At 35.7% G+C, this 13,300-nt stretch overlaps 1 protein-coding gene across 1 annotated transcript in view; it reads left to right on the forward strand.

Moving 5' to 3' along the window:
• Positions 1 to 1,119: 1,119 nt before the first annotated feature.
• LOC132548081 (integrator complex subunit 13-like) overlaps positions 1,120 to 13,300 on the forward strand; it is a 46,023-nt gene continuing 33,842 nt past the window's right edge. Inside the window, exon 1 of the mRNA XM_060211905.1 lies at positions 1,120 to 1,235. Coding sequence (XP_060067888.1) covers positions 1,120 to 1,235 — 116 coding nt within the window. The remainder of the gene's footprint in view (positions 1,236 to 13,300) is intronic.

Genomic DNA, 13,300 nt, shown 5'->3' on the forward strand with positions numbered 1-13,300 from the left:
CAATAAGATATAAGCCATAACGGTATTGTGATTTATTGGTTTGTACTTGGCTGGCTTAGAAACAGTGCCAAACCTATAGGGTTTCTTTATCAACAGTTTACCCTTAAACCCCTTAAAACAGACTTAGAACGAGCCAAAGCCTCTAAATGGGTAACCCACAGAGGAAAATTAGTGAGAAGAAGTATTGGGTCATATTAAAAAGGTCCTAGAATATATCTTATCATCCAGTACAGTTTATTGGGCAAATCTTATGGGACCAAGTGTTCTCTATAAGTCTCAGCGTTTCACTTTAGAATCTTCGGCTCTCATGCAAGCATGGTCTATCTCATGTTGATAATTAGCCTGTCAGATGTACATTGACTTAAGAGACACTGATGATTGACTCAAACAATAATTATTAGGGGATCCAAAAGGGAGAAATCTGACCCAGATAAACATGACATTATAAAAAGATATATGATGATGGCCCAAATGTATTATTTATCAGGGGATCAAGAAGGGTGGATTCCTTATCTAGATCTACATTGACTCAAGAGACACCTTATGATGGCCTCAAAGTACTCATTAGGGGATCAAGAAGGGTGGATTCCTTATCTAGATCTACATTGACTCAAGAGCCACCTTATGATGGCCTCAAAGTACTCATTAGGGGATCCAGAAGGGTGGATTCCTTATCTAGATCTATAATGACTTAAGAGACACCTTATGATGGCCTTAAAGTACTTATTTGGGGATCCAGAAGGGTGGATTACTTATCTAGATGACATTGACTGAAGAGACACCTTATGATGGCCCCAAAGTATCAAAAATTATTAGGGGATCCAGAAGGGTGGATTTCTTATGTAGATCATCATTGACTTAAGAGACACCTTATGATGGCCCCAAAGTACTTCTTAGAGGATCCAGAAGGTAAGATTTCTTACATAGATTTACATTGACTCAAGAGACACCTTATGATGGCCTCAAAGTACTTATCAGAGGATCCAAAAGGTGAAGATTTCTTATGTAGATCTTCATTGACTGAAGAGACACCTTATGATGGCCCCAAAGTACTTCTTAGAGGATCCAGAAGGTAAGATTTCTTACATAGATTTACATTGACTCAAGAGACACCTTATGATGGCCTCAAAGTACTTATCAGAGGATCCAAAAGGTGAAGATTTCTTATGTAGATCTTCATTGACTGAAGAGACACCTTATGATGGCCCCAAAGTACTTCTTAGAGGATCCAGAAGGTAAGATTTCTTACATAGATTTACATTGACTCAAGAGACACCTTATGATGGCCTCAAAGTACTTATCAGAGGATTTCTTATGTAGATTTCTTATCATCTTCATTGACTGAAGAGACACCTTATGATGGCCCCAAAGTATCAAAAATTATTAGGGGATCCAGAAGGGTGGATTTGTTATCTAGATGACATTGACTGAAGAGACACCTTATGATGGCCCCAAAGTATCAAAAATTATTAGGGGATCCAGAAGGGTGGATTTGTTATCTAGATGACATTGACTGAAGAGACACCTTATGATGGCCCTAAAGTATCAATAATTATTAGGGGATCCAGAAGGGTGGATTTGTTATCTAGATGACATTGACTGAAGAGACACCTTATGATGGCCCTAAAGTATCAATAATTATTAGGGGATCCAGAAGGGTGGATTTCTTATGAAGATCTTCATTGACTCAAGAGACACCTTATGATGGCCCTAAAGTATCAGTAATTATTAGGGGATCCAGAAGGGTGGATTTGTTATCTAGATGACATTGACTGAAGAGACACCTTATGATGGCCCTAAAGTATCAATAATTATTAGGGGATCCAGAAGGGTGGATTTCTTATGAAGATCTTCATTGACTCAAGAGACACCTTATGATGGCCCTAAAGTATCAGTAATTATTAGGGGATCCAGAAGGGTGGATTTGTTATCTAGATGACATTGACTGAAGAGACACCTTATGATGGCCCTAAAGTATCAATAATTATTAGGGGATCCAGAAGGGTGGATTTCTTATGAAGATCTTCATTGACTCAAGAGACACCTTATGATGGCCCTAAAGTATCAGTAATTATTAGGGGATCCAGAAGGGTGGATTTGTTATCTAGATGACATTGACTGAAGAGACACCTTATGATGGCCCTAAAGTATCAATAATTATTAGGGGATCCAGAAGGGTGGATTTGTTATCTAGATGACATTGACTCAAGAGACACCTTATGATGGCCCTAAAGTATCAATAATTATTAGGGGATCCAGAAGGGTGGAATTCTTATGTAGATCTTCATTGACTGAAGAGACACCTTATGATGGCCCTAAAGTATCAATAATTATTAGGGGATCCAGAAGGGTGGATTTCTTATGTAGATCTTCATTGACTGAAGAGACACCTTATGATGGCCCTAAAGTATCAATAATTATTAGGGGATCCAGAAGGGTGGATTTCTTATGTAGATCTTCATTGACTGAAGAGACACCTTATGATGGCCCTAAAGTATCAATAATTATTAGGGGATCCAGAAGGGTGGATTTCTTATGTAGATCTTCATTGACTGAAGAGACACCTTATGATGGCCCTAAAGTATCAATAATTATTAGGGGATCCAGAAGGGTGGATTTCTTATGTAGATCTTCATTGACTGAAGAGACACCTTATGATGGCCCTAAAGTATCAATAATTATTAGGGGATCCAGAAGGTTGGATTTCTTATCTAGATGACATTGACTCAAGAGACACCTTATGATGGCCCTAAAGTATCAATAATTATTAGGGGATCCAGAAGGGTGGATTTCTTATGTAGATCATCATTGACTTAAGAGACACCTTATGATGGCCCCAAAGTACTTCTTAGAGGATCCAGAAGGTGAAGATTTCTTATGAAGATCTTCATTGACTCAAGAGACACCTTATGATGGCCCTAAAGTATCAGTAATTATTAGGGGATCCAGAAGGGTGGATTTCTTATGAAGATCTTCATTGACTCAAGAGACACCTTATGATGGCCCCAAAGTACTTATCAGAGGATCCAAAAGGTGAAGACACCTTATGATGGCCCTAAAGTATCAGTAATTATTAGGGGATCCAGAAGGGTGGATTTGTTATCTAGATGACATTGACTGAAGAGACACCTTATGATGGCCCTAAAGTATCAGTAATTATTAGGGGATCCAGAAGGGTGGATTTGTTATCTAGATGACATTGACTCAAGAGACACCTTATGATGGCCCTAAAGTATCAATAATTATTAGGGGATCCAGAAGGGTGGATTTCTTATGAAGATCTTCATTGACTCAAGAGACACCTTATGATGGCCCTAAAGTATCAGTAATTATTAGGGGATCCAGAAGGGTGGATTTCTTATCTAGATGACATTGACTGAAGAGACACCTTATGATGGCCCTAAAGTATCAGTAATTATTAGGGGATCCAGAAGGGTGGATTTCTTATCTAGATGACATTGACTGAAGAGACACCTTATGATGGCCCTAAAGTATCAATAATTATTAGGGGATCCAGAAGGGTGGATTTCTTCATTCAATGATACTTACTAATTTATCCAAATGTTGTTAATATTGTCCAGATCTACAGTGACTTACAAGAGAGACTCGATGAGGTAACCAGGCCTCGAAATATTTATCAGGGATCCAATTTAATAGGAAGAAATCATATCTGAACCAATTAGCACTGAATTAGTCCTGAATCCAAATCTGTAGCGTGTTTCTACTGACATCATGGAACAAAAGTGGAAGTTAAGCTTTACATTCAAAACTGTCCTTGTAGGAATTTTGATAACATCACAATTAATGATGAATGTGTTTGTTGTTTTGTTTGTTGTTTTGTTTATTGTTGTGATGCTTTTCTTCCAACTGTTTCCCTTAAGTACCTTATTGTATAGTGAGGACAGTCAGCCAATAGGATTACTAATCGTGTGCAGCAGTGTTTTATTTGATATTAAACAGATATAAATCTGTAATAATCCTTTTAAATAACACATGTTATAAACTGTGTATAGACGTACAGATAATACAGCAAGCTTATTCCTTGTCAGAGGTTTTCATCACAGGTGATTTGGAGATAGCAAATGTTTGAAAGTTTTAGGATTGATAAATATCAGTTTGTGATGTTTTTGTTTTAGCCATGTACTGACCAGCGCGTTGTTATATTGCCCATCCAATTCTTACTTGACGTCATCACTTTAGCAACTTTTATGATAATATAGCTTATTTGAAGGAAAATACTTTGGAGAGTTCCATATTTCAACAAGGGTTCCAAGGTCAAGGTCACTGATTTAAAAATAAATAAATATTAGGTGATTCATATTCTGTCTCTGGATTGTCCATGAAAATTTCATATATATTTTTTTTCATAAAGTATTTAGCCCTTTTTCCATTGTTTTTTAATGTGAGTGAAAAATTAAATAAGACATTGAAGGTTATTTACATAAGGAGCAGGACACAGCCAGCCATGTTGTAGACATTTCCAATATTTGTCTTCAGATACTGAACTTTTTATTCATTTTTATCAAAGACGTTACACAATGTGATTTGTATTGTATTCTGACGTCAGAAAGACAGATACTTTATGAGAGTAGCTATGGTGATAGAATAATTAATAGCTATGGTGATAGTATAATTAATAGCTATGGTGATAGTATAATTACACTTGGTGGTACATTTTTATCTTAATGCATTTAGCACATCTTAAATCAAAAGAAATTAACTGTTAACAGTTTGAGTTGAAAAAAAAGTACATGATGTGCTGTTTCCCTATTTTTTTAGCCGATACATTTTCTGTGTTACTTGACCAACTCACATCATCCTATCGCCTGTTACAATTTCTCAATAGAATCGTGTCATTTGGCAGTCCTAGTGAAAATAGCACCCATATTGGTACAACTGAGCCACACTCCTGACAAGAATATGTTTACAGCTAATTCTTACAAACTCATTATACCATGATGAAGATGCTAACATCTGACATGACTTGAAGGAAAAACTTGAGCCACTGATTTCTATGAACAACTACATCATTGGAATCAGCCCTGTGGGACTTGTATGTCAATGATGAAAGAGCTTGCACTGGTCGTTTTACACGAAAAGCTTCTCCTCCTGCAACAGGTCACTAAATAAGCTTGGAGACTTACTACGTTCTAGAACAAGCTATTTTGTCAATTCTAGAATCAGGGATGAGGCAGGCATTGAACACGGCTGTCGCCAGCATTTCCAGATAAAACTCAATCTGTTGCATGTCTGTGTTAGGTAATGAACGCAACAAATTGTCTTGATTGGAATGGAATTGGGTTTTTTACAGTCACAGAGAAAAAAGGGCTTTTTTATTGGGAAGAAAATGTTCTGTTATTGCAGTCTGTTTCAGCTCCAACATCCCACGAGAGAATCAGACATTTCACTAACACATTTTTGCCCCGATTTCTGTGTCTATTCATTTTTAGGAAAACAAATTCAAGCAAAACTTGTCTTTTATTTTTATCTTCACTTAAATTTTTTTTTTTTTTTTTTCTTTGATTGGAAAATTTCATTTGAATTTATTTTGTTTTTCTTAAAATGATGTTTCTGTATACGAATATCACTTTCTATGCAAATTGAATTTTTATGTCCTTGAAGGGAGAGCATATAGTCACTGCTTTGTCAATCCATTTGTTCATCCCTTTGTCTGTCCATCCCTCCGTCTGTCCATCCATCATAACTGTGTCCAGATCATATCACAAAAGCTATAAGCGATATCAACATGACACTTCATAAGGTAGATAGATCTAGATAAGGAGAAGTATAGGGTACAAGAACCATAACTCTCTTTTTCATAATTTAGAGGTTATTGAAACTTAGTGTATACATCAGTCATACTAAGAGAATGTGCAGTGTACCAAATTCAGGGCCTGAAACTTCTTATTTACAGAATTATTGCCCTTTGATTAAATTTTGTTTTCAGTAAATTTGTTTTCGGGGAGCATTCATCACTTTCATAGATACTCTTGTTTCCTGATGTAATGAAAACGTTTTGATGATTAAATATAAAAGGAAGTTACACCTTAAAACTGATTTGTGAAATGTCCTGTCATATAATGTACTATGTAAACAACATGATATATGTGTTTGGAAAAATTGTATAAAGTATACAAACATGTATATATATAAACAATCACACCTGTGTGCGATATTTGTAAGTCAAGCATGCGTGTAATTGTCTTGATGGTGAATGCGAGACATGGATTCCAGCATTGTTTCCACAGTCCCAATAGAGAACTGTGGCCGGCTTCAGAAGTTCTGATATCAGCATGTATTCCTAAAGACACTATAGACAAGATCATTCTGCGTCAATAACTACAATGTTTCAGATCTCTCATCCTAGTAGTATTGTCCCCAGATTTCTATAGTACAACCTATTATTAGGCAAAATCATGGTGCTGGAGGGGAAGAACCAAAAGAATTTGAGATGAAGCAACAGAGAAAATATAATTTGAAATTGGGATCAGACTTTTATGGAATGGGACGTTTCCTTTTGTGTTGCTATGTCATGCCTCAGTGGGTGGTAATTATGTCTGTAGATTTTGAGGTTAGATCGCTGAAAATGGTTTCCAGTCATGCCCTGAAGTATTCTTCCTCCGAATCAGGCGAGTGTATGTCACTACTTAATGGAAAAATAGATTAGAAATCTATCTGCTTTTTCAGATTGGCGTTAATGTTAATGCTTCTCATCATTAAAGTTGAAGGTATAGAGGATTCAGTTGACTTTACAGTTGTTGGCGTTTACTTACTTATCATAGTTTGTACCTACTGTAGTATCAGGCTTCTGTATTCTCCTCGTCTTCAACAAGCCCAATAGTCATTCTAGTTTCATGTCAGGTAGTCCTGGTTTCTCCAGTGTTGTAGAGGGGCCTTGATGCAAATTTACAACTTCAAAGATAATCGTAGGGTGGTCGGGTGGCGCAGAGGTAACATGCTTTCCCGAACGGACAAGGGAAGGTAAGGGGTCACCTGCCAGACCACGTGTGTTAGACTGTTATCATCAGCGTGACCCATACATGTGTAATGTATTGTGTGTTAGACTGTTATCATCAACGTGACCCACACATGTGTAATGTATTGTGTGTTAGACTGTTATCATCATCAACGTGACCCATACATGTGTAATGTATTGTGTGTTAGACTGTTATCATCAATGTGACCCATACATGTGTAATGTATTGTGTGTTAGACTGTTATCATCAATGTGACCCATACATGTGTAATGTATTGTGTGTTAGACTGTTATCATCAACGTGACCCACACATGTGTAATGTATTGTGTGTTAGACTTAAGTTATCATCAACATGACCCATACATGTGTAATGTATTGTGTGTTAGACTGTTATCATCAATGTGACCCATACATGTGTAATGTATTGTGTGTTAGACTTAAGTTATCATAACATGACCCATACATGTGTAATGTATTGTGTGTTAGACTTAAGTTATCATCAACGTGACCCATACATGTGTAATGTATTGTGTGTTAGACTGTTATCATCATCAACGTGACCCATACATGTATAATGTATTGTGTGTTAGACTGTTATCATCAATGTGACCCATACATGTGTAATGTATTGTGTGTTAGACTGTTATCATCAATGTGACCCATACATGTGTAATGTATTGTGTGTTAGACTTAAGTTATCATCAATGTGACCCATACATGTGTAATGTATTGTGTGTTAGACTGTTATCATCATCAACGTGACCCATACATGTGTAATGTATTGTGTGTTAGACTGTTATCATCAATGTGACCCATACATGTGTAATGTATTGTGTGTTAGACTTAAGTTATCATAACATGACCCATACATGTGTAATGTATTGTGTGTTAGACTTAAGTTATCATCAATGTGACCCATACATGTGTAATGTATTGTGTGTTAGACTTAAGTTATCATCAATGTGACCCATACATGTGTAATGTATTGTGTGTTAGACTGTTATCATCAACGTGACCCATACATGTGTAATGTATTGTGTGTTAGACTTAAGTTATCATTAACATGACCCATTAATGTACAATTAATATTTTTTTTTTTTATTGATTCTGGATTTACAACTTATCTATGTTGATAAAAATGAGAAATCACAATAAAGCGATGAAGATTATTTTCTGGTTTCAAATGAATATTAAGAAGAAAAAAATTCCAGACATTGCTATTTTGTTTTGAGTTTAACTAACATTAGCAGAGTATGATTCCCTAGCCTAGGCTGTAGTATTATGTAATTTAACTGTTCTTATGACGTAAGCAATCGTTGATCATTGATTAAACGATAAAAGCATTGTCTGGTAGGGATGGAATTAAAAGCCTAGGACTACACATGTATGGTTCTGTAAAATTATCTCAATGACTGATAAAACCTGGATATAGGTAATGTAATGTTTGTCATTGTCATAATACACACCACAAATCCAAAGGCTTTAAATAAAATAGGCTTTATTTCTCACAATCTTATTCTGTCTAACTGGCACAAGATCTGTCCATTTGTCCTTAAATCTTGATAACTGACTTTATAGATCTGTCCATTTGTCCAATAAATTCTGTTTTATTGCAAGCATGAAGCCTTTCGTTAATGCTTAAAGAATGGGCTTATCAGTGAACCTTGTAAACAGTGCTTACTTTCAATTCCAAGCATGGGCTCAGTACTAATTCTGCTAGTTCTTTAAAATACAGTGGGCTGAAGTAATGTGTTAGTCTGGGCCTTAAATACTGAGCATGTTTTTATTCCATTTGGTGTTAGGCCCTGTTGTCTGGTTATGATATAATGAGCTAGGTGAGAAATTTGTCTGTCTATGGCTGTTTATATGCCCTTTTTATCATTAATCAATAGTAGATAAACATCGACTTTGGTAGGATATCAATGGTTATATACTGGCCCTGATATATAATTACCAAATCTGTAATGGTTCTTTATCTCAAAAAAGCTTGAAAAATTCTTCTATTCATGTAATTTTGGATTTTAAAGAGATATAATTAGGAAAATTCCATGTTGATATGCCTCGAGGGAATTTGTGATAAATGGAAGCGTCACTGACAGAGCCTTAAGCACAACCTATCAGGCTACAAGACTGCTCATGTCATGCTTATTGGATTGGGGAAAATCTTGATCATGTGAATGTTTGTTATTGTAAAAATTCCTATACAGAGAGAAAAGCTGGTGATGATGCAGATCTAGAATTAGTACAGAAATGGCATATATCTATATACAGGAATTTCCCTCCTCACAGAATCCTATAAAAAATGATGTTGTCAGAATTTATCTCTGATCATTTGGCATGTGGTTTTTCTCACATTTTCACCCGTTCTATAGGGGATACGACTGCCAACTCTTCTATTTTTCTTTACTTCCAATAATCAGGGAATAGGCATTGTTAGGAATACATTACTTAGAATAAGTCTTTACATGTACATCTGTTATTGTCACACCTGTGCCAAAGGTCATGGAAGCAAGACTTGTACTATTCCATTGTACTGGATTATAGAAGAAAACAGTTTGAATTCACGTTGTAGGAACTGCTCAATTTTCCTTTTCAACTAATCATGTTTTGGAGTAATGAGATTAAAAAAGTAAAATTTTATTGAAAGACGACAAACAAAATTCACATCTTAATGAACTAATTTGATAATCCTGACTACACTGTTCATAGTTACACTGACAAGGACAAGAAACACTATCAAGAATGGGGTTTCAATTCAATTGCATATTTAAACTGAAAATGTTGTAGAATTAAATTTCTCAATGGAATCAGCATGGCTGACTGTACATGGAAATGATTGTTCTCTTTTTCATTATTCCAAGAGAATAGGATGGGTTATTCCAAGAGAATAGGACTGATTATTCCAAAATAGAATTGTATGTGGAGTAATTGTTGTATTTTCAAGGCTTGCTCTTCTAAAATTAGCGATTGATATCTTTATGGGTAATATCAGATGTCTCTAATTTGTGAGATAATTTCAAGGTGATCAACGAGTTATATATAGTTCTTTAATGAAAAGCGATTAATTATCAATTGTAATTGTCAGGCAGATGATCACAATTGTGCATAAAGATGTGGTTGGAGTAAAGTTGGGATATCTACCATATGATTTGTCTTGTTGTTCTATTAAATGTTAGAATTGAATGTTCTTTTCAGAATTTTCTATCACAGATATGTTTTAAATGAATGTATCAGTGAGCATACAGTCTTTCAATAGATATTTTTTCTCAAGTTTTAGGTAAACAAGTTTGATGTTTTACAGGTGATTACACGAGAGCTAAGTAAGGAATATAAGTCAGTTCCACACTGTTACCCAGACAGAATGTCAGGACATCAATGTCAAATTCTGTAGAAACATAGAAAGATTTTGTGAACTTAGTAGTTCTTTAAAGTTTACAACCGTTTTGGGGAGAACTGACAGATCTTAAGCCTGGTGAATGACCGTTTCGGGGAGAACTGACAGATCTTAAGCCTGGTGAATGACCGTTTCGGGGAGAAATGACAGATCTTAAGCCTGGTGAATGACCGTTTCGGGGAAAAATGACAGATCTTAAGCGTGGTGAATAACCGTTTCGGGAAGAACTGACAGATCTTAAGCCTGGTGAATGACCGTTTCGGGGAGAATTGACAGATCTTAAGCCTGGTGAATGACCGTTTCGGGGAGAATTGACAGATCTTAAGCCTGGTAAATGACCGTTTCGCGGAGAAATGACAGATCTTAAGCCTGGTGAATGACCGTTTCGGGGAGAAATGACAGATCTTAAGCCTGGTGAATGTCCACTGCTTTGTCTGTCCATCCATGAGTCCGCCTGTCCGCTTGTCTGTAGCATATCACAAAAGCTGTAAGTGGTATCAACATGAAACTTCATCGGTAGATAGATCTCGATAAGGAGTGCAGTGTTTAACAACAACAACCCTCTTCATTATGTTATGTAAACTCTTTGTCTAATATGTATATTTATATATACATAACTAATGGAACCGAAGAACAAAAAGTTCCATCCATGATCGTTTTACTATATAATACAAATTATCAATCCTGTATCTTTGACCTTATTTTCAAGAACAAATGAAGAATTTTATCAAATTAGGTATGATATCTATATCTTATAGAGATACAGAATCCATTTGCTTGAGAAAAATTGATGGACAATGTTTACGATGAACAGACAATGTTTGCGATGAACGGTTGATATGATTCTTGATGAATTATAAACACAATTGAGTTCTATGTTCCAGAGCACTGTAACAGACTAATACATCGTAATGTTTCGTAATGAAGAACGGTTATTTAACCTGCAGGCATGGATAAAAGTACAGTAAACCTATATATATATATATATATATAGAAAAAAAATCAGAAACAAAGAACCACTTTTAGTCCTAAATTCTTCATGAAAAATTGGTGGTAAGTTGAACAATAGCATCCCAAGGGCAAGGGTGAACAAAATGTGGAAATTGGAGTATTGTTGGAACAGATTTGGACTGAAACATTCTTTAAGAAGAGTTGTGGTTGAACTTCTTCAGAAGCTAGCTAGAATTCAGTTTTTCTGTGGGATCCAGGAAAGCTTTTTATTTTTGCTGCCAGATTACATAAGAGACAAAATGTATATTTGACTGGTGACAGAACTGTTTTGCAAATTCAGAGATTAAAGGGGCTTTGAATTTAAACAATATCGTATCTAGAATTCTATTTAAACCAATTAAATGATATAAACATTCGGGGCCTTTAAACTCTTTTGTCAAATATACCAAATTTTTATTCATATCTTTCTTTCCTTTTTAACATATGAACCATCTCGTCACACTGTTTTTGACCTTAGTGTACATAGGATAGTACAGCCAAAATAGTGGGTTGATTCCTTACCATCTCTTACACTACGTATGTTGGTGCTACTCCAACCTGGTCATTTGTCTGATGAAGGTGACCATGAGGTCATCGAAACATCATGCTCTAATCTTCTACTGGTTGTGTTTTTGAACAATGGGAGAGCCAGATGTCATTTTAAAAAATAGATGTAAGAAGTTGTTTGACAATCGAGGAAACAAAAACGGTAGATAGAATGCTAATCAATAAGATTTTAATTAGTTTTTGTTGGTTGTTATTGCAGACTGTTGTAGGCGTAATCTGTTATCGATACGGAGTATCGGAACATGTTAAAAGTACATTTAATCATGGTGTGCTGAGGCCTTATCTTGTCTATTTCATAACGACAGCTCCAAATCTTGACGAATCAAAATCCTTTTGACCCTTGACCTAAAGTTATGTTGTCAAAATGATATATCGTGCAATACTTAACACACACAACCTGTGCTTAAAGTACAGTATATAAAAATCTGCAATAAGTTAAATCAAAGACGCCAAAATGGGACTTTGATAAATCGGCAAGTATGCAACTCTTTGCCTCCCCTATGACATGAACCTTTTACACATTTTAGCCTTTAAGCAAAATTGTTGACGGACCACCGTTTCCAATCATCCATATTTCTGGATGGGAAATACTGTGCATTTAACAGAGACATTGCAGGTGATAAACGATCAGTCATTGATCCATCTACTTTACTGCGTCTGACAAATTAATTAAAGAACCATCTATATATAGTCACACAAAATCGATGAATTTGCTCAAAACACCTTTATTGGTTTTGCAAAGTCATACCCTGCAGTATTCACATGACATGAAGGTATCACTTTTCCTCCTGGAAATAAAAGAGATTTGGCTGGTTTTGACACTGTATGTGGTTTAACAGGCTCGGAGCATCACTGTTTGTATGTTTGTTTGTCGTCCCGCGTGAGCCAGGCTCATTTTGAGGTTTGACGTCCCACGTGAGCCAGGCTCATTTTGAGGTTTGTCGTCCCGTGTGAGCCAGGCTCATTTTGAGGCAGGATCTCCTTGTAGTAGCCATTGGCTTTCTCACTCAATAAATGACTTCTGAAATTGAGCCCATAAAAAATCATTAAAAAAGAAGAAAAAAACAGACGAAAGCATGGCTTTGGATACTGGATATCATGACTATGAAAATATTGCATGGGTGAACTGCTTGTATGTACTGACATTTCATGGGTTTGTCGTTGGTATATTGAAACAAAGATATTATGTCACTACATTTTCATGGCACCATAAAAAATGAAAAATTTAAAAACAAAAGTTCATGGTTTAATTGAAGTTTTCATGTGAATTTCACATTTTTTTCATGGAGTCTGTGTTCAGTGATGTAGTATAATTCATCATATCACTAATGTTTCATTCTGAAATGATGTTTTAAGTGAGTAGATGACAGTA

Source organism: Ylistrum balloti, unplaced genomic scaffold (assembly GCF_031769215.1).
Source record: "Ylistrum balloti isolate Yb309-2 unplaced genomic scaffold, AGI_CSIRO_Ybal_v1 Utg370000, whole genome shotgun sequence".
Classification (NCBI taxonomy): domain Eukaryota; kingdom Metazoa; phylum Mollusca; class Bivalvia; order Pectinida; family Pectinidae; genus Ylistrum; species Ylistrum balloti.